The sequence below is a fragment of the Anarhichas minor genome, unplaced genomic scaffold (genome assembly GCF_050575085.1).
Source record: "Anarhichas minor isolate MPS153535 unplaced genomic scaffold, ASM5057508v1 ptg000018l, whole genome shotgun sequence".
NCBI classification, from domain to species: Eukaryota; Metazoa; Chordata; class Actinopteri; order Perciformes; family Anarhichadidae; genus Anarhichas; species Anarhichas minor.
Window position 1 is genome coordinate 12,564,135 of NW_027466464.1, and position 20,737 is coordinate 12,584,871.

At 45.6% G+C, this 20,737-nt stretch overlaps 1 protein-coding gene across 3 annotated transcripts; it reads right to left on the reverse strand.

The window, feature by feature from the left end:
* Nucleotides 1-756: 756 nt before the first annotated feature.
* mbd5 (methyl-CpG binding domain protein 5) lies at nucleotides 757-20,006 on the reverse strand. 3 transcript variants are annotated; one of them, XM_076094712.1, is made up of 10 exons: nucleotides 19,924-20,006; nucleotides 15,145-15,721; nucleotides 13,582-13,684; nucleotides 11,816-11,987; nucleotides 9,288-11,645; nucleotides 6,050-6,270; nucleotides 4,824-5,960; nucleotides 4,495-4,568; nucleotides 4,253-4,328; nucleotides 757-4,150 (listed from the first exon to the last, which is right to left on the reverse strand). In XM_076094712.1, exons 2-10 carry the CDS (start codon nucleotides 15,255-15,257, stop codon nucleotides 4,088-4,090), a joined length of 4,317 nt encoding a protein of 1,438 aa, XP_075950827.1. In that variant the 5' UTR covers nucleotides 15,258-15,721; nucleotides 19,924-20,006; the 3' UTR covers nucleotides 757-4,087. The 3 variants fall into 3 exon arrangements, with proteins under 3 accessions (XP_075950827.1, XP_075950829.1, XP_075950830.1); XM_076094714.1 differs by lacking the exons at nucleotides 15,145-15,721; nucleotides 19,924-20,006 and adding exons at nucleotides 12,749-12,837; nucleotides 13,228-13,357; XM_076094715.1 differs by lacking the exons at nucleotides 15,145-15,721; nucleotides 19,924-20,006 and adding exons at nucleotides 12,749-12,837; nucleotides 13,228-13,343 and having other exon boundaries at nucleotides 13,582-13,603.
* Nucleotides 20,007-20,737: the final 731 nt, after the last annotated feature.

The following is a 20,737-nucleotide window of genomic DNA, read 5'->3' on the forward strand; positions in this document are numbered from 1 at the left end:
TGCCCTGCATCAGCACCACTGAGTTGATAGTGTGTACGCGCACAAAATAAGCTCATTTATGAATTAATATCTAAATATGTTAATTTGTAGCCTTTTTAAGCTACATTTCCTTCTCACATTTAGTTATTTTGACTTGTATCTTCATTCTTATGACTACATTATATATTGACTGAGACTATTTATTGATATGCAGACCTACGTTATGTTATACAGATGTTTAGAGCCAGATGCTCAGGGTTTCCTCATCATTATCTTGGTTCTGTACTCTTACCTGCACATCTCCTGTGTTCATTCTCATTGCTGTTGCTGATATGACACCTGAATCTCCCTCCGGGGATCAATGGAGGTTCATCTGATCAAAATAGAGCAAATGAAGATATAAATGATGTATTATTATAGATCAACAACCCAGCAATCTTTTGTAAAAAAGTAGCCCTAACAATTGCAAGCTGCAACATTAAAGTAATGCTTATTGTTTATTAAATAATTAGTGTTTAAATGTGACATTTCCAGCCATCATCTCATCTTTCTATTCTTTTATTCTGTCTGCCGCTGAATTAACTTCTCCTATCTGCCCGCTAGAGGGCAGTGTGCAACAAGAAACACACCGGCGTTAAAATAATCCTCCTTATCTCCACACTGTGAAGTTATTACACTTTTTATTCTACAAACCAGCTGTTTAAACTTGGAAAAGGATAACCGGAGGAACCGTAATCACAACAAGAAACGGGGAACAAATACGCGTAACACACCAGATTATTCAAGTAAGAGTGACCATGTTTTTAATATCTTCAACATCTGTGCAACATTGTTCAAAATGTTACATCACTGCATGACCTGTAATGTTTCACAATATTTACAAAATAATGCTGCTTACATCAAACCATTAAAAAAAGTCCAAACAATCTCAAAATAATGGACTCTGACAAACTATCCCTAGCCCACATTAATGCAAAAAGAGAAATTAACAAGAGCAATCAAGTGCACATCATACTTCACGCAAGTCTATTTTTTGTAAAGTATATATTAGTGAGAAAATATATACTTAATTACAAGTTGACCAAAGAAAATACTGACAATGAAAAGGCTGGAAGAGGGAAATGAGATTCAAAGAGCAGGAAAATAAAAATCACACTCACACCTCAGCACACAATCACAGGCGGGAGGAGGAAGAAAAGAACTGCACAGACCATCTCAAACACAAAGATGCTTTCAACTCTTGACCACAAATAACATGAAACTGATAGAACAGATCCATAACACATGGGTTCCCAACATGAGACCGGGTTCCTGCATGTCATTGCACAAAAAACAAGGAAGGGGCTCAGAATGAACTTTACCGAAAGAGCTCGCGGGTTCCTCGACACCGAACGTCACATTTTGAAAAACGGCCGAAAGATTTCCTCGTCACAGATTACAGTAAAACCTCTGAGGTTCTTAAATGTGTGCACGCTGAAAAATTAGGGACATTTAGAAAAGCATGGATATTATTAAACACAGATATCCTGCGTCCAACTTAAGTTTAAGGTTGGTAAAAGTGTGCACAAATGAACAAAATCAGAAACCTTTAAATCGTTACTTGGCTGTAATTCATAGCTTGACTTTGAGGCTCCCTGTTTACAACATTGGGTATAAAACTTAAGCACATTTGTGGGATTCCTCGCCACAAATAAAACAGTTTTCTGGGGATATAAAACCATAAGATATGCGTCAACGGTAGCGTGTTCATGTTTTACTGGGTGAGAAAGAAAATAATCTCTTTACGATGTAGTGTACTATTTGGTTTTACGGTTTGTAACAGTTGGGTTCTTTGCAGTAACTTCAAGTAATAGTTTTCTTCGTTTGATCAAATTAAAAGCAGTGGGAGTAACAGCTGTGTGTGTGTACATGTTAGAAGGTAAAGCTACAAATAAATTACTACTTCATGGCTCTCCGGTGAGAGTTTCGGAGCGTGCATGTTGAGGGTGTGCACGAAAGAGAAGGTTTCAAACAATCACAGATGCCGTGTTTCTAAGCTGTTGATCTTTGCCATCGATTGGTATATTGCACTTGATATTTCTGTAGTGATTTCAGGTGGTTTTGATCTGGAGTAGTGTGTGTGTGTGTGTGTGTGTGTGATGTGCATCACTGTGGCTTTTAAGACCCCGTGATGGTTTTGCTTTGCTAGTTTTAAAACTGCATTCATTACCAACATTAACGGCGTCTGCCTTTTCAGATGTGCATATTCATAAATAGTATGGTGTCGGAGGCAGACGTTGTAACATTTTCTTCCTTTATGACACGATGCGTAACAAAAACAAACAATGAGAAACGTGTTCTCTGTAATGCTCACTTCTTAAATTAAAGGGACCGGGACCTTTTGTAATGGACTCTGAATACATGATCTATTCACTGGTAAAAAACAAAACATACATATACACATATAAGGCTTGAGTTCTCAACTCTTGGTAGTATTATTGCCATCTAGCATATTTGTAAAGCTTAAAATAAATATGGAGTACTGTACATGAATAATTTACATCAATAAGCAAAAGTAAAAATAAACACAAGGCCTCTAAATGAGAGAAATGCTTTCACCGCTCTTTAAAGCGAGTTCTGATGCTCTAGACTGGAGGTCGGTTACTCTACCTAAAGCTATCGTTGTGGCGAAGAACGACTACAGTCATGGGAAAAAAAAAAAAATCACTGTACAAACGAGCACGAGAACATAATCACAACAACCAAATGACATAATTCATCAATGCAGCCTGTGATTTCTTGATTGTAGCTGAAGGAAAAATCCACCCAAAAAACACTCGCGGTTGTGTTCTTGTGCTGCATTCAGGGTCCTCTCGGTTATCTTTGTTTTAACACAGTTCAAAATATGCTTCAGTTTAATATGATGTAAAACAGAGAAAAGCAGGGAATCTCCATATTTGAGAGGCTGAGAAACGTATTTTATGCCACATTTATGACACAAACTATTTATTATTATCGATTAATATGCCAATTGCTATTTTGTGATTCATCGTTAAGTCAATAAAAGGACAAAAACTATGAAAAAGTACCCTTAAATTTGTTCTTTCTTAAATAGATGACAAACGGTTATCTAAATATCTGCAGCTGTAGCATCAGGCGACCCCGAGCCTTCGTGTAAGGAAAACAAAATGACACGTGAGGGTGGATTTTTCCTTCTATAAAACATCTGGTAACCAAAGAAATCTTCAGCCAACCAGACTTTGTTTTAAGCACAAACACCGGATCTCCAAATGCGATGTTCCCGTCGAGGTGGCTGGAGGAGCCGGCGTCCATTTACCAACGTCCGTCCGGCCGCTCGTCGTTTCCCAGCCTGCTCCGGGGGAACATTGAACACTTTCTGCTAGTAAAGTTCATTCTGTTTTTATCTTTTTTTAACTTTCCCCAGTACAAATGATGTGAAGTGACGTTCATAACGGAGGACTCATATACTCATGCCTGTTCCACTGCTGTTCACTTACAAAAAAACAAAAAAAAACAGCACGTCGTACAGTTCATCATATAAAAGCTTTAGGCTGTATTCTTATTTATCCTACGCATGCGGCCGTATGCAACCGCACGTCTGAATAGAAACCAAGACATTGGTACACTTCTGCTTTGTTTCTGTACAATAAAAGATAAAATGTGCATTAGGTATGCTTGTACATGACATTGTACAATATTTACATACAATTCTTAATAGCATGAAATTTCAGGATTATCTATATACATATTGAAAATGTATCAGAAATATTTGGACTGTCTATTTTTCTTAAATATGTATGGTAATGCTTGTAGCTTTTTTTGTTTGTTTTACTATCTTATACTAGAAAAAAATAGTTAATTCAGTGAGCTGTAGACAAATCGCAACCAATGTTTTTCTTTATTTGTCCGTGTTTTCTCTCTACAGTTAAAACTGTACAGGTGATTGGAATATCCAGCACCTTCTGTGGTCGTTAAGTCAAGTCGATATCACGGATGTACCACTGAAAGTCCATGTGTAGCACCTGTTAGAGAGCTCGGATCGCATCAAGGCTGAACGGATGAAGTCTCCGGAGGCTTGGAGGACGTTCTTGGGCCGACACATTCAATGTTATCTGGATATCTTCCTCCTCTTAGGCTTGGGGAGCTTCACCTGACGATCCCTCGACGGGATCTGACGACAGACGGACAGAAACATTACGGTGACGAAAAACACGAGGAGAAAAAATGACTTCTTCGTCTCTCCGGGGGATCAAGAAAGGTGTAAACAACTCACTGTGCCCGACATCTTATCCAGCTCACTCATGGCCTCGTGGATAGCAGCTTCCAAGTGATTATTCAGTTTCCCCGGCCTGTTGAACATTGATATTTTACATTATTTACAGTTAAGCTAATGCAGTCAGACAGGTTTTTTTTGCTGCAGGGCCCATGCTACACATTAACCTGGTTCAGATCTAAGTTGCAGTACGGTGTGTAACCATTTACTGAAGCAACAATATGGTGGGCGGGTTTACTTACTTCAGGCCTCTTTTGGCGGCTCGGTCAAGTGCCTCCAAGTCGTGCGTCAGTGTTTTTAGCTTCTCTGGCTCTACCTGGAGGGAGACGAGACCAAACACCAAAACAATGACGGTGAATTTGATTACAGGGTTTGGAGCATTTTGGAATCCATCTGCCTTCGACTTTCTGGCAAGCATCTACCTTACACTGAGAATAATTTGCGGCAGCCAAACTGTGAATATGGGGACTATGGCTGGTTTGTTTAGCCACTGAAATCAGCCTTCACTCTGCATTTAGTCTAAAGAATTCAAGTTGGCTTGTAAAATAGTGTTCACAGACGGGTTTCTCACCTTGGCCTGCTCCCGCAGCTGCATAGCAGCACTGTGCACTTCTTCGTCCCCAGCCAGCTTAGCAGGCCAAGGTGGGAAGCCCTTCAGCTGGCCCCAGACCAGCTCTCCCATGTTGAAGGTCCTGGACCGGTAGCAGTGGAGCAGCTCTGAAGAGGGAGAGTCCGGTTGCCGCAGGTCCTCCTCGCTGCTTAGGCTCTTAGTGTCCGAGGGGCTGGGCGCCATACCGTTGAAGTGGCCGTTGTAGTGGCTGTAGTCTTTGGCTGTGGCCAGAGGTCCCTCCAGGCTCGTGGAGGAGCTGGGCGACTGGTCGTCCCCCGTCAGCTCCTGCCGCGGGGGGCCCAGCACATCTCCGTAACCCCGGGTGCTGAAGTGGGAAGTGGCACCGTTGATGTGGACGCAGCGCTCCACCGTCTGCTCCAGACGCTCCTTGTAGTTAGCAGGCGTCCGGTGGCAGTTGTTGAAGCGGTAGCCATCATCGAGAAAGGCCTTATCGTGGGCCATGACCAGGCTGTGGTCGCTGGACCCCTCTGTGGGGCAGGGCGGGGCGGGGGCCAGGCTGGCGGGTCGCTCCATGCAGGGACTACTCCTCACTTGGGTCGAGCACTCCAGAAACTCCTCACCACCCCAGGCGCTGTTGTTGCTGTGAGCGTCGAAGCCTCCCCCGTGCTGCGTCTCTCCGTCCCACTGGCCCCTGGGAGTCCCACGGCCAGGAGAGCGGAAGTAGTCGTTGGCCTCGGGGCCGTCTGGAGTGCTCTTTCCTGGATCCATGTTCTTCTGACCTCGTCCCGGCCTCACCTGCCTCGGTCTGGCTTGCTGCGGTAACACCTCTCCTTCCTGGTGCCTGTGCAGGACTGTGCTAACTGCTTGGGGGAGGTTGACCGGCTCCCCTATAGAGGCAGTGAAGGCACTCATGGCGCTGAGGGAAGGCACCGGACTCGATTGTGTGGTCCCGCTCACTGTGGTGGTTATAGTTACATGCATGCCCTTGCTGGCGGCGTCCACCACGGCTCTGTAGATGGCGTCCACCGACTCCGGGCCTCCACCCGGGCCCCTGTCACCGCCGGGCGCCCCCGCTGGAAGCCCTTCGCCTTGGGGCTGTTGTTCCTCCCTGAACTGTGGGTGAGACAACATCCCCGTCTGTGGACACAACAGCAAGGTCACAACACGATGCAATTACGTGAATTTGAAACGCTGCAGACAATTAAAGTAGAACTCATCATCCCCACCTGGTAGTTCTGGTAGAGGCAGGCCATGGAGCCGGCATTGGCGTTGCTTCTGTCTGAGTAGGGCGGGTTGTCAGAGAAGTGCTGCTGTCCCTGGTAGGCTGGGTGGGAGGCCACTCCCTGCTGCATGCCCTGGTGGACCTGCTGCTGGTACATCTGACCTACACGTGTGTTGACGTGTGGCTGCAGGCCGCCCATACCGCAGCCAAGGGATGAGGGGTTTCCTGCAAAACCATTGGGACAATGTAAGTCAAAATTGTCGTGGGATGCCAAAGACAGACGCTGACGGGGATGATCAGTCACCCAGCTCCCCCAGTAGCTCTCTCTTCAGTATTTAAACCAAATAGCACAGCAACGTCACTGCTTACTATCCCTTTTTGCTAGATAATAATACTGCAAATCCAGTATTTCCTGACTTGATGTAATCACACATTATGCACAACTCGAGCAGACTTTGCTAATTATTAGCATTAACAAAATGCATTTGCATTCAGGCTTTTGCAAACAATATACTGTATAAAAATACAAGCAGATCTATTTGGAGTGGGCGGCCAAAAATAACGGCAAATGACTGGCAAAGCTGGGCAAGTGTAGAGACTTTCAGAATAAAAGAAAAAGTTGCACATTAACAATCTGTTGCGCCCAAAACTAACAGATGGACGCGCTGCGCGGTCCAGACAGACTAGTTAGCAAAAGCGTCCAAGGACACAACATGAACAAAAAAAACACATATCAAGGCCACAGATGTATCAATGAATGAGGAGACAGCCCAGCAGCAACGCTACGCAGACAAAAGCAGAAGCAAACACAGACTCTCAGAGGCCCGACGCCGTGTTCTGTGGGAGTGAGGATGAGACCGGAGCAGCTGGTGATGCTACGTAGCTGAAGGGCAGCTGTGTGTGTTCTCCATTTTTCTTTCTTCCCTCTCTAACGCCGAGAGCCACGACCCCCCCTTAACTCCCCACATCCTCCGCTACCGCTACGATATAGTGACGGCTGTTGCCGGGGGAGGTTTCCATGGGAACCGAGTGATGATTGGTGGTGCTGTCCGCTGCCAGGAAGCTCGTTGGGGGAGTTTGGGTGGATGGGTGGAGGGTGGAGGAGGGGGGGGGGGTTACCAGGGTCGGGTGGTGTGATTTTACTCTTCTGGGGGATGGGGGGCGGTCAGCTGGGTGGCAGGAGGTCTTTGGGGGGTTTACAATGAACTTTGGAGTATTTGTTGATGGGGGGGGGGGGGGCCTTCAAGGCTCGCTAGCCGTCCAGAAACAGATGGTTAGAGGCTAATGCTAAAAAAGCCACCGACTAGACCACTTTCAAAGAGCTCTCAGTGCTCTTAAGGACCCAAACATGTCGTCCAAATTAGCCTCAAGTATGAGGAAATCAAGGAGAGACTACTCAGAGGCATAAGATCTGCTCTTTGGTGACAGAATATTCTTTTATCCCGAGAGCCTGTGAGTGCTTATGTGCTAGACAGGGGAGGTGACTCATTTCGCTGTATCTGTGACGTTATCATTGCTTTCTTTTTCAGGATAAAAACAACAAAACACTGATGAGTTTTGGACCATTAGAGGCAAGAGTCTTGCCGGTTTTGCCAAACCGTTTTGGCAAGTTAAAAAGTAGCCAATATTAGCAACCAGTGCCACCAGCATCACAGCGCGTAATCCACTGTGTATTGCACAGCAGTAATAAGCAATATGACAATGTGATTACCATAATGCTTGTTCGTAGACCAACAGAGCCACTGACGTCTCATAAGGCCGGGCGCAATTTGAGCCGAGGCCGGCAACATTAAGGAGATCAAATTTCAGTAGAGGGGGTTGTTTGCTAGATGTTTGCATGATGAGACATGGCAGAGATAGTCTCAAAGAAAACTGCACCAATATGGCACCATTTGGGATTTGAGGCCGGAAAAGTTTGTTGTGAGATATAAAAACGTCAGGAGTCCAGCTGAGTGCGGTGCAGCTTCTTCTTCTTATTATTATGTCGTGATTACTGGTCGTTAGCTCAGAGGTGCTGCCACCAAGTAGACTGGAGTCGCTCCACTCTAATTCACGGGCTGTCTCAGTCTCAAGTGCGACCACTAGTGGTAAATATCTGTATAGCGGTCTAGTCGGACGTCTAGGGGCCCTGCAGAGTAAAGTTTTGATGACAGGATCCCCTGATTGTTTGCATCACCTGTTCTGCGATTATGACACAAGGATGAGCACATTTTGAACTGTTGTGACGATGCGTGTTTTTAGATTTACATTACATCCCTACATCCTGTCATGCTCTACCTCCTGACTTACACTTTCGTCGACTTGACTTGCAGAATAATGAGATACCTGGTGATTACAATAGGTTGGCTGCAGCAGACCTCGGTGGTATCTCCATTATAAACCATACGAGGACACACAGACGCACCGTGAATACATAAACTCATAGTCCGGTCCCACAGCAGGCAGGACGGGGGGGGGGGGAGAGAACAACAAGATCTCAGTCTTTTCAGCGCTTTCAAAACAAACGCTCACATGAATGAGAGTACACACACACACACACATAAAAAGCATACAGTCACACAAATAAACAGAAGCACACTCACTGTAATACACAAGTAGTCATAGGCATGCACACACAATCATTCAAACACACACACACACACTAAACCCTCATCAAAGGCTTCACTCTGGTCCCTATTCAGGGTCTATAGTTACTATAGCGACCGGCTAGCTCTTTTTCGAGCGCCCTATCTGGGCCGCTTCCCTTAAAGCGTGATCCAGATCCCATTTCCATCTTCTTACACCATTGACTGATGCTAGCATACAAATAACACAAAGAGAAACACTGGCGGACTGACAATTAGCTGAGCTTTGCAAAGATGAGGGGCCTGCTCATTAGCTCAGAGATACAGGAGGAGCCCGACTGTCTCGGCTCGGGGCCTATCACCTAAATCCTTTGGTTTTTGTTCACTCATAAGCATGGAAACCTTCTTCATCCAACCACTAGCTTATCACGAGGAAGAGCAGGGGATACACAGTCACTACCTGCAATAGTGTGATCACTGTGCTCACACAATAAATATAACTGTAGTTATTTTAGCAATGAATGAAATGCAAATGTCCGAAATTCATCCTGTTTCAAAAAGAGACAGTAAAAAATAACATATTTGCTCCATTGTGTTATTTAAGAGAGTATAAATGCCTTAAAATGTAAATATTTAGCAGCAAATGTATTGTGAATAAAGAAATATAAAAAGTCTCACCCGAATCAGAGATGGTTTGTGTACAGCTCCCATCAGCACCTCCATGTGGCATCACCACCATGGTAGTCCGCCCCATACTGTGAAGGAGGTTCTGCTGTGAGGGGTGAGGGCCGGGATGGGACAGCGGTGGGGGGTTAGTGTGGGGGCGTCCCAGCGGCATGCCATCGGGGCCCACTGGTCCACCTCCTGGCACCATAGGCCCACAGTTACTCATGGAAGAGGCCTGCATCTGGGCTATCATGTCAGGGAACTGGCCTGGACGAGAGCCCAGATGGCCCCCAGAGGTGTCCATGTTCTGGCAGTGCTGCATGGCATCCCCTGGACCCCGAAGCCTCTGCTGAGCTAGGAGGTTCTGCTGAGGGCCAGCAGGGACCATACCAGTGCTGTCGTTGTAGTGCAGCTGTGCAGATCCTTGAGGGCCCGGGCCAGGGCTAAGACCTGGACGATGGTTGTGGGAGCTCTGGCAGCTCATGGACTGGAGAAGCTGGGCCATGGAGGTGTTTGGGGGAAGGTTTCCAAGTCGGCCCACTTTTCGAAGCTGCTCAGTGGCACTGGGCCCCGCCATGTGGGGTCCTCCCATGCCTCGCTTGTTAAGCATGTTGTAGACCATGTTGTTACTGTTGTCGTGGTTTACAGCAGCGCTGCCCGATGACTGCTTCCGTTTGCGCATGGGGTCCCTCTGCTGGGCCATGAGCTTGTCTCTAAGAGCCGCCCGACCACTCTGGCCCTCAGGAGTGTTGAGCAGCATGGTGGAGTTTGGCGGGAGCATTGAGTTTAAAGTGCTGTGTCCCTCCATGCCTCGAGGGCCGCTCATAGAGCCAGGGTGTCCGCCACCTACTCCATTACCTCCACCACCAGCCCCCATGCCTGTCATACCGCCACCTCCGCCGCCGCCCATGCCAGCAGGGCTGTTGCCAGCAGCGCCGAGTTTGTTTTGATTTGCTAGCTGTGCTTTGGCTGCGGCTGACAAGAGACTGCTGGCCGGGAAGGAAGCGGCATTCTGTTGGTTGAGAATCTGGTTGAGGGGCATACCCAGGAGTCCTGGGTGGCCCTTCTGGGAAGCGCTAGGGGTTGCCAGAGAAGAAGATGACGAGGAGGAAGAGGTGGGTGAGTACATGGGGTTGTTGTGCTGCTGGGCGCCAATCGAGTTTCCCATGCCGGGCAGCATCTGGGAGTCTTTGTACTGGTGGTGCGGGTCAGTTTTGTTGGTGGAGGGGCTGGAGGGCATAGAAGGCCTGGGAGATCCCATGGCTGACCTGGGGGAACGAGGAGGAACCTTCATGCCACATGGGGCCTGGTGCCCCGAGGGCATTGCAAAGTTCCCATGGTCAGAGGAGGTGGAGGATGACCGTGAGCGATGAGGAGAGGCCTCCATTCGGCCAAGGACAGGCCCTGCCATGTGGACAGGTGAAGTGACAGGGGAGGGGGACATGGAGGAAGCCGGACCACCCTGTTGAGTCCTTTGAACATGGCCGCCATGCCCCACAGGCACAGGCTTCACTGTGGGTAAAGGTAAGTTGCTTGGCAAGGGAACGATGGCGGGAGGGGGTATGTTTACATTCATCATTTGTACCTGAGAGTGGATATTGGGCTGGAAGTTGGAGGGGTTTGGGGCGTGGCGGGGGATGGGGTCCAGGATGCCTAATGGGTCTTTTTCGGACATCAACTGCCTTTTCTGAAGAGCACAGGATGGTGGTATGGATGGAGGAGGCGGTATGGGATGCACAGGGGGCTGTGTTTTATGGTGAAATGCTGCACGGGACATATCCATACCAGGGGGGAAGCTCCCCCGAGGCATGTTCATGACAGGGCTTTTGGCAGTGGCCGTGGGGGAGAGGGGCGTGCTAGTCCTCCCTGTCATGGCGCAAGATAGCTGGCCCGCAGGGGAGCCATGGAGCATTAAACTGGGTGGGGAAAGAGGCGTCCTAGAGTTCCCATGGATGGAGGCTGAGCCAGGACTACCAGCTCCTGGAAACCCACAAGGATTGGTCCTTGGAAAGCCATCGGGGCTGCCCAGAGTGTCTGCACTGGGAGACTGTGAGCCATCTCCATACAGCTTAGCACTGGAGGGAGGTGGGCTCAGCATGCCTCCATACCCAACCCGGTAAGGGGATCCGTGGCCTGGCTCCCCACTGCTCAACCTCTGCGGCCTGGGGTATCCAGAGTAGAGCTCGGGATGCTGGGCTCCACCCATCTCCTGGGGTGGATACAGCCTCTGCTGCTGCTGCTGTCCAGTTGCCATCATCATCTTGAAAGGATTCTTGCAGTCTGGGCCAACAGCATTGGGCAGGCCATCGTGGGGTTTAGTCCTTATTACTCGTTGAGACGTGGAGTGTGCAACGACCACCGATGATGTACCTTGAGGCCAAACAAAGTACATTTGAGTTAGATCAATACCAACGTCTTGGACAAAACCAGGGCAGGAAAGTCATTGTCATCTGCAGGTCACAGAGGCTGGTGAACCATTAAAATGACAAACTAGTTAATATCAGTATTCATTTGTCTAATATAACTGGATTTACTCGTACCTCCCCCCGGACTGGTGAGCGTCAGAGGTGGGTGCGTCCCCATGCTCCTGTGCAGCGTGGCCACCGCCAGAAGCTTCCTCTTGTGAATGCAGAGCTTGGTGACGTCTTCATCGGCTCTCACATCCTCCGCCGTCCTCTGCTTCACAGCTGCCCCTGGGTCGAAGTTGAACACCTGAGGAGAAAGATTGGTGGGTTGAACAGATATCAGTTCACAGATACCAATGTCAATGTGTCTTTCACTTTTGGTCATGGTCACAGAGCACTTTGGAGTAATAACCCACATCTAAGGATGGTCAAGAATCTAAGAATCAAACATTTCGTTTCTTCTTTTTCTGTCGACAGAAGACAGTTAAAGTGAAAAGGGGGGATTGTGAAAAATGTTTTGTGTTTTTTGGGGGGTTAGCATCTGCTATATTAAAACATGAATAATAGAGCAGAGAAGCCAACATCAGCCTGATAATGGCCTGATCTCACAGACATGGTGTCGGGACAAATTTAGCTTCAAGAAGGATAATCATTTGGATTATCCCCATGTAATGTGATACAGTGGACGCCTCATGACACCCAGACATCTGCAGTATGGACCTTCCCATAGATCAGTGGAGTCGGTCAGCTTGAATTCATTTCATACATGCTGCGCATATGGAATGGGAGTGGAGAAATGGATTATGCTGCCGGAGTGGTTCGAGAGCTTTCTCTGGACATTTTTCCGCTCTTTTCCGCCGTGAAAACAGGCCGCTACTGGAATTCATTGTATCCGACATTAATCCAAGCCGACCACAGCCACCGAGCTCCGTGAAGGACAAAACTACAAACTTGTTTTTTTACAGCCACCTTTCAAGCTGGCAGGGGGGACTTTTTGATACTCAAACGACCATTTCAACAAAAATAAAAGCATCACTTTAACAACAGTCTGTCAGAAGTTGTTTTCACCTTGGTTTGACGAGCGTGACACCATTTCCTCCTCACAGACGTGTTTACCTCGTCCTCATTCCTCCCTCTATTCCTGTCCTCCTTCCTAGCTGCCGTAACAAATGTCAAATAAGTAACGTGTCCTATCTTGAGGCGGGAACACGTCCAGAGTTGACCGCCTGCTTTGAATTAAACTATCATGTAGTCTGAAGAGGCATTTAGCTCACATTTATTCTCAGTGATTTGCAGCCAAACCTGTAATAAGTGGAAACTAACTAACACAACAGCTGCTCCACAAGCAACAAACAGTTCTTGCAAAAATAACTTAATTATTAAATCTTAAAATCGTAGATTGAAATTTAAGCGATTGGTTAAAACTCCTGCACAACCCAGCATGCAATGGTCTCACTGACTTTTACTTCTCCAGGAGTAAAAATAAGGAAATGCACCAACAAAACAAAACAAATCTTCCCCTTACAAACGTAGATTTTATGTCTCACTTGTCTCCAAACAGCAGGGACGGGATCAGACATGATTCCCCGAACTAAACCCGAATCCTGTTTGACGTCATCTGCGATTCGACGCTTGAAATGAAGTGTGGTTCACATCTTTTTACCTTGCAGAGAGCAGCTGATGAATAAAGCTTGTTGTAAAAATGACATTTAGGGTACAGCAACACCACCTGCTAATGAAAGTTTAGGTTTAATCTGCTAGGGGTCCTTATTTAGCTGTAGTTTTTAGACATCATATTAATTCATCTTAATTAGAATATCTTCTGAAGTCGATTCATAAGGCAGCTGTAAAATCACCGCCTGATCGCTGTGTTTTAAATGAATCAGGACAAAAATAATTACCTTGTGGAGGATGAGTGGGCACTCCAGGCCGCATTTGCAGGTTCCATCTGTCAGCAGGTAGGTCTTCACCTGCTCCATGCTGGACAGCACCGAGCCACTGGGACTGCACACAGAAAGCACCGATGTTAGTCTGAGGACAGACGTCAGCCGGTGTCGCTCCAGAGCACAAACACTCCTTCTGTCACACTAAATGTTGCATTGTTTAAAAAGGATTTTTACAAGGGCTTAGTGCTCCCACCACAATTTTATTCCTGACTCAGAAGATGAAAAGGAACCGCTGCACATTGAAACGCTCCACTGACAGACGTACAAACGATTTCTTTAGGTGGGTTAGCAGCTCCTTGAGGCAGGTTTCGCTGCAGGTTTAACAGCCTTGCAACCAAGAAATCAAACAGTCAAATCCTCCCACACCACAGAGGAACTCTTCCATCCATATGAACTAAAAACAATAATTAAACATGTTCAGTGAGGAGGAGGAGGAGCCTGGTAAAATATCATGTTGAATAAAAAGTCCAAGCTCATTATCAATATGTAACTAATGAATACATGCATGCAAATGTCTTCCTTTTAGTTTGGGAATTTGGAGACACTTTCTAAAACAATAATATTCCACTTATGCCATTAAGTTCCTTTATTTCAGCCATTTCACAACGATAAAACCAGGAACATTGAAGGACTAAAAGTAAACATCAGGAATGTGAACAGGAAGTCACAGCTGCAGTAAATCCAGCAGAAATTAGGAGTTTTGGACCAACGACTAAATCACCAGTCACAGCTGCTGTGAACACATCTACTGTGAGGATCTACAGTTGCACATCCCCGAAGAAAACGCACACTTTAAATGTAAAAGAACATGAGCATGTGTGCGGTGACAGTATCAGGCCACGGTCACAGAAGTACACGGGATTCTTTCCAACACCCAAAATAAACCTGACACCAGCCAACTGCTTCAGTTCATTGTGGCTGGTAAATACCCGTGCTGGTGTTCATATGCCGGGAAGGACACATCACACGGATCCAACCCATTAGTTAAAGCCCCTGTTGCACAAGAGGATTTCATAAGCGATTGACGGGTTTCTTGAAAGGAGGCGTAGTGAAATTAGCTTGTAACAATTTACCAGAATTTGGTGTTTGCCGTCCAAGCAAACAACAATTTACTTGAGTCAAGGGAACGCTTATTGCAATGTTACCGGCAGCCTCCCAAAGAACAATATGTTCAAGAGATTCTTACAGCTACTCGATGCCAAATACTGTGGTAAAGCTGCAGCCTGAGTTAAGGGAATAACTATGACTCCGTACAGCAAGAAACACGATCAAAAAGTTACCTCCTGCAGCACCAAAACCTGATGGTTATTATTGGTTTTACATAAATGATATGATTTCTACAACTCACCTACCTTTGGCCACTTTATGCACTACAGACAAAACAATTAGTTGATAAACCTGACTGTAATTTTGGTAATATCTTTTAAGTAATTTACTGTGCATAATGTGGAACAATATATAGATCCAGAAATCTAAAATGGAATCTAAAGAAGCCGACTTACGAGCTCTATTTCTTACCTTATGTATACGACCCCGCCGCCGTGCTCCGGCTTGCGCTGCCAGCCGATGGGGACCTGGACAGGGACGGCCTGCCTCTCATCTCCCGCCTCGCAGTCCTTTCCGCCATTCATTGCTCCACTGGTTTTACGCTCGACGCCTCAGAGGTATATATATCAGACATCAACCGGTGTCTTCGCAATGCACCTCATGCTCGTCTTCCAAAGCCGTGGTGGAGGAGGAGATGGTGGGAAGGGTGCGGAGACGGGTAGAGCTGCAGGATTATGCTTCGACGTAGGGCTTTGCTCTCAGGTAGAGCTGGTGGGTGGTCGGGTAGGGTGAGGCGAGCTCACAGCAGACCCTACCCTCTCAGCTGCTTCATGGCTACACAGCTAAATGGTGCATGGACTTCCATTACTGCATCTTCGTCTTTCAGAGCCATCCGACTCGGGAAGATGCTGGCTGAAGAAGCGGGGATCAGGAGTGGCTTTGCTTTCACAGGAAAGTCGCCCAGGATACAGTCCCTCAGTCGGACAAACAGAGTGTGTTTAACATATCGGCTCCCAAACGCAGTTGGGTAGTGGTATTCCCATGGTTCCTGTGAGGGCAGAGCAGAAGAGGAATGCACATGAATTAATGGTCAATGTGATCCATTTGTATTGCATGAGTAAATACATAATTTAATCTGCTCTGGGAATGGAAGACATAAATGATATAAAAGCCGCTTCAAGTTCTGACGGTCTTTTTATTTAACCAATTACTTCCATTGTGCTATAAAAAGGCAAAATGCTAAATAATTGTTGGACAATATCTGAACTCGGTATGTTAGCGATGGCGCTCCATGCAAAGCCTCCTCTCAGCCGCCGGAGCTGCTGACTCATAACTGCCCCGTGAGCTGCTGAGACCGAACCCAGCGACACCACCACAGAGGAAGAGAGCGAGGTGAGGAGGGTAGTGCTGCCCGTGGTCACAGCAGCTAAACGTATGCTGTTTATCTGGAAATACGCAGCACCTCATCGTCTCAGTAGAGGTGCGTAGTGTCCTATCAGAGACCACCACATCGTTAAAATCTCATCTCCCACGGCTCCGTGTGTGCAGAGGTAACAGAGAAAGCATCACTCATATTGTTGTGTTCATATTGGAGGAAAAAAATAATTATTTTTCCAACAAGTGCTTGGTGCAGAGTTGCTGTTTGAGGACGTCTCTGGCTGCGACATGTTTAACCTCCATTTATCAGGTTCTGATTTAGTATTTTGGCTTTTTTGTTTGCTCGAATTGGAGACAGACGAGAAGCGGTACAAAGAGAGAAGAGTAATGTCCACAAAAGTCCTGGACCCGATTCAAACCGAAGACATTTTGATTAAAAACGACATCGGTGCCACAGCCCAATGTTTTCATCTTAACCTTTGGCAAAGCAACACTATTTAAATCTGTCACCTTGCTAATGTGAAAGCACAAAATTAAATCTCAGCTCTCACCATTTTACGGCCCATCCCTCCCCACCATTTCCTGACTCTCAAGAACTACCATGTCCACATTACATATGGTATCTACTAATCTGTAACCTTTTACTGCAGGTGGATCTTTTTTAAGATTATGTTTTCAGCCTTTACACATGTATTGTTCACAGCAACAAGAAAGAGACAGACAGACAGTGAGAGAGGACAGAGAGGGGGTCGAACTCAGGACACAAAAGCCAAACAGAAATGCAGCCTGAATTCCATTATTACTGCACTGAAAAAACATTACGGTGGATTCTTTAGCCGTAACCAGCAGCTAAAAAATGTCCCCACCTTTTGGCAGCCTTATTTTTCTCCCTATAAGGCGAAAATTTGGCGTGGAGGTCACGTATTAGTGAGGTTGTATGTGTATGAATGCTTGAACGCGTGGATGCAGCTATCGTGAATTTGTGCTTGTTACAGTAGGCTCTTGCACGATTGCTTTGGAGCCTCAGCACATGGCTGTTGCAGCTAGGCCGTCGTTGAGTTACGCATCCTTTAAAAATATACGTGGGGACACAAGATCTGCTCTTTTTAATCTACAGCCAAATCTACAGACTTGTTTGGCAAATTAGGACAAACAAAAGTCAATATAGTTCATCCTAATCTGGATACAAGGCATCAAATATAATGCACATTGTGTCGAAACTGGTGAATGTTTTAAATGGTGACAAGTTGCAGTAGAGCCTGCATTATGAAGCTTCATTTACTGATGGTCTTTACCTGTATAATGTACTGCATGGTACTAAACAATTAACACGGAGCTCTCCACTGCAGCTTTTCAAATGACACAGTGCAGACACAATACATTTAAACTTTAAAGGCTTCATACTGAAGCTATGATATGTAGAACGGTACGTGGGTTTAAGGACAAGGAGAGAAACACAAAGCCTCACGTCACTGCAGAGTCACTGCAGAGTCACTGCGATTATAGAAAGGATGGGAATAATAGTGCGAGTGTCACGCATTATGTGGCACTTGGGAAGGTAAAACGCACCTATTTGAAGACGTCACAGTGAAGGGAAAGCAGTCAACAACAATCTTACGGTTTTCCTATTTTCTACCTCAACATAACATTGAGGAAAAGATGCAGTATTATTGGAAACATGTTCAGAGGAAAAATAAGTTTTGGCACAGAACTGCCTTGCATATGATGTGAATTCTTCACAGCTTGGACTCAATCCAGCTGCAAACTTAATACAAGCAGTATGGAAAGAAAGATGAATGCAGAAAAAAAGACATAAACACAGCCACCGGAGACTTACGGCAATGCAATCTCAGAAAGAAAAAAAAATTTTCAGATAAGAAATCGCATCAAAATGACAAGTGGAACTGCAGCCAAAGGTTCTTGACTAACTGAATTTGCAGTCCATTAAGGACGGCAGCTTAAGTAAATGAAAACGTTCTCTCTCAATGTCCAAATTTTAAAGAATATGATCAGACAAAGTGGCTTGTGTGCATCTCATTACATGGTCAAGAGGTAGCCTTCTTTGTCTCGTGTCCTTATTGTGATATGTGTTATTTACAGTGAAATTAATGCATATGTATTTCTAGTAGCGATCAAGAGGGCTTGATGTCTGGAATTTACTTTGCCTGCGACGATGGTCTTTCCAAACCACAACCCCGTCTAAGAACAAGCTCTTTAAATAATGACTGTAGGAGAACACGACAAAACTTTACCAGCATTTGGATTGTAGGATTTTAGTAACACCCAGTCTGTCAAATGAATAAAGCTATTTAGAAACAACAACAGTGAGAGGATGGCCTTTTTCACACCTGTAAAATCAAGGGAACACAATCTCAGTTTAGCACAACCTTAAAAGACGTCGGAAGAAATATGTTGACCCTGAATCTGGTTAACTTGACACACTATGTATGTTATGCAGATAATACAGGGAATTTATGATCAAATTTCTGCTCATATTTGATGATTACCTGTTGGACTGATGCATAAAATATATTGTGGGGCCACACGGGTAAATTAAGTGGTATTATACGTCACCTTGAACATAGTGTGTTTATCGTGCAGTATGCTCTTTATTAGGTTGACATGGGAGCACGACGCCTGACCACCTCTGAACATGAACTCCTGAGCATTTATATCTGCATTTAGAGCTGACCACTTGATCGGACCTCTAAATATGCATTTAGTGCCAACAGGGTCTGTCAATATGTTGTCAAATAAAGCAAGAGCAGGGAACAGGTAGCAATGCAAGTTCCCTGCACAGAGCATGTACTGTTTATAGAGTATAATCCTGGGCATGATACTAAAAAAGGAAGCAGGATAAACTGTATGTCCTCTCACTGAAGCACAACACATCTACCATGGTCTTTCAGACTAGATTAAACCCATTAATTCTCAACCTAGCATTAAATCTTGCTGTAACCCCATGGAGTTGGCTAAGGCTAGCTATAGCTGTAAATTAGCCATATTGTCCTGCAGCAGCCTTCAAAGTTGACAGCTATACATAAGTAACTATAATATGTAATATATATAAATTACTTTTTCCTCCAAAACTGGAGAACGTGACAACCGCTTGTGTACATTACCAAAGCAACCACAGTTGTCTGAACCTTAGCTAATGGCCAATTAGCTTGGTGAACATTAGCTAGACTGCCAATATGTTGCCTTTATTAAACGTTTTAGCGACAACCGTGTGCAAGTTAAATGTTGTTTACTGTATCACATGACAAAATGTGCAGCTGAAACTCCATCGTGTGTGAAGTGAGCGTGTCAACAAGCGGAATCAGTGCTGTCTGACTGTGCTTTTTGATGCATTGGATACAGCATCTGACCTAGCTCAGCTGGCTAGCTACCGTTAGCTAGCTAGCTAGCCAGCTAGCTTGTTGTAACGTAAAATGAATTAGAGGGCGAGCTAATAACGCTAATAACGTTTTAGCATTTAAATTAGCGAAACCGGAAGCGGTGTCACACACATTGCGGACCGACCAACTCGGATTCCGACTTCAAATTGTCGAAGTAAAAAAAGAGAAGCAAGCTAGGCCCGCGTTCAGGTTTCCGAGCCAGGCAAGGCCAGGCCAGGCCAGGGCACTAGGCCGAGTTAGCACGGGTTAGCCTAGCATAGCTAGCTGATATAGCCGTGCAAAACCCGTTGCGTTTGCAGGGAGAGAGAGAGAGAGAGTGAGAGCGAGCGAAGAAGAAGAAGAAGAGAGACGCTTTTCAGGCATTAACGTCAAAATCAAGCCGTAAACAGTCCGTTCTTACACGTGCATCACGGAGAACGCACACCGGTACTGAAACAGTGAAATGTGTAAATATAAATAAGAATAAGAAGCCTACCCATTAGTTCTCTGCCTCTGCTGGTTCTCCTACACTGGGATATTGGAAATGATGGAGAGCCCCACCGCGCATGCGCGGCAGGATCAACCAGCAGATGGGAGAGAGGTGATGCACGTTACCCTCCAGAGCTCAGATGCATAAGCTCTCTGTGGCAAAAACAAAAAACATTGGGGATGAAATTATGAAATGAATGAGGCACAACTGAACGTGTGGGTGGGATGACTCACACAGAGCTTTCACTAAAGGCTCCTACAGTGGGTTGTGGGGGCCTCCAGGCAGCAAAATAAATGGTTCATGTTGTTTAATATAAAATAATGACCTCTCATATCATGAGGTTGCACCCTAATATATATAATATATATATGCAAATGCTTCACTTTTGTCTGAAGGTCCAACCTGAGGAGACGTTAAATTAATTCAGTGTGTGGCTGCTGGAAAAGGACCGCTTCATGTATTTTTAAGGGCAAACACAGGGCTGAATGTGAAAGCAGAGAGTCGTATTTTCGGATAATGTGACAGGCTAAATGTGAGCGGAGACTGGGAGACGATGTGTGAGATATCTGGTGCTTTATTGGGCTTTTTTCATCAGTCAACCAAAAGCCACAGGAAACGTGTTAAAGTGCTTATCATCATTGTGAGTGAGTGAAAGATGTTATGCATACAGATGAACACAATCTAAATCAGAGCCGTGGTGACAGTTAAAATAAATAAATCCTAATTACATTTAATTTACCATGTTGGGGCAATCAGTGTCAACTCCCTGAAATGCTTAAAGATATGATCATTTCAAAGATATTTTAAAAGACAAATAAAA

Bases quoted from the DNA above. Each gene is read 5' to 3' on its own strand.
- mbd5 (XM_076094712.1), bottom strand. From the start codon at position 15,257: ATGAATGGCGGAAAGGACTGCGAGGCGGGAGATGAGAGGCAGGCCGTC. The intron at 13,685-15,144 runs GTAAGAAATAGA...TTCTGTGTGCAG, and splicing joins GGCGGGGTCGTATACATAAG to TCCCAGTGGCTCGGTGCTGT. The intron at 11,646-11,815 runs GTACGAGTAAAT...TTTGGCCTCAAG, and splicing joins GCTCACCAGTCCGGGGGGAG to GTACATCATCGGTGGTCGTT.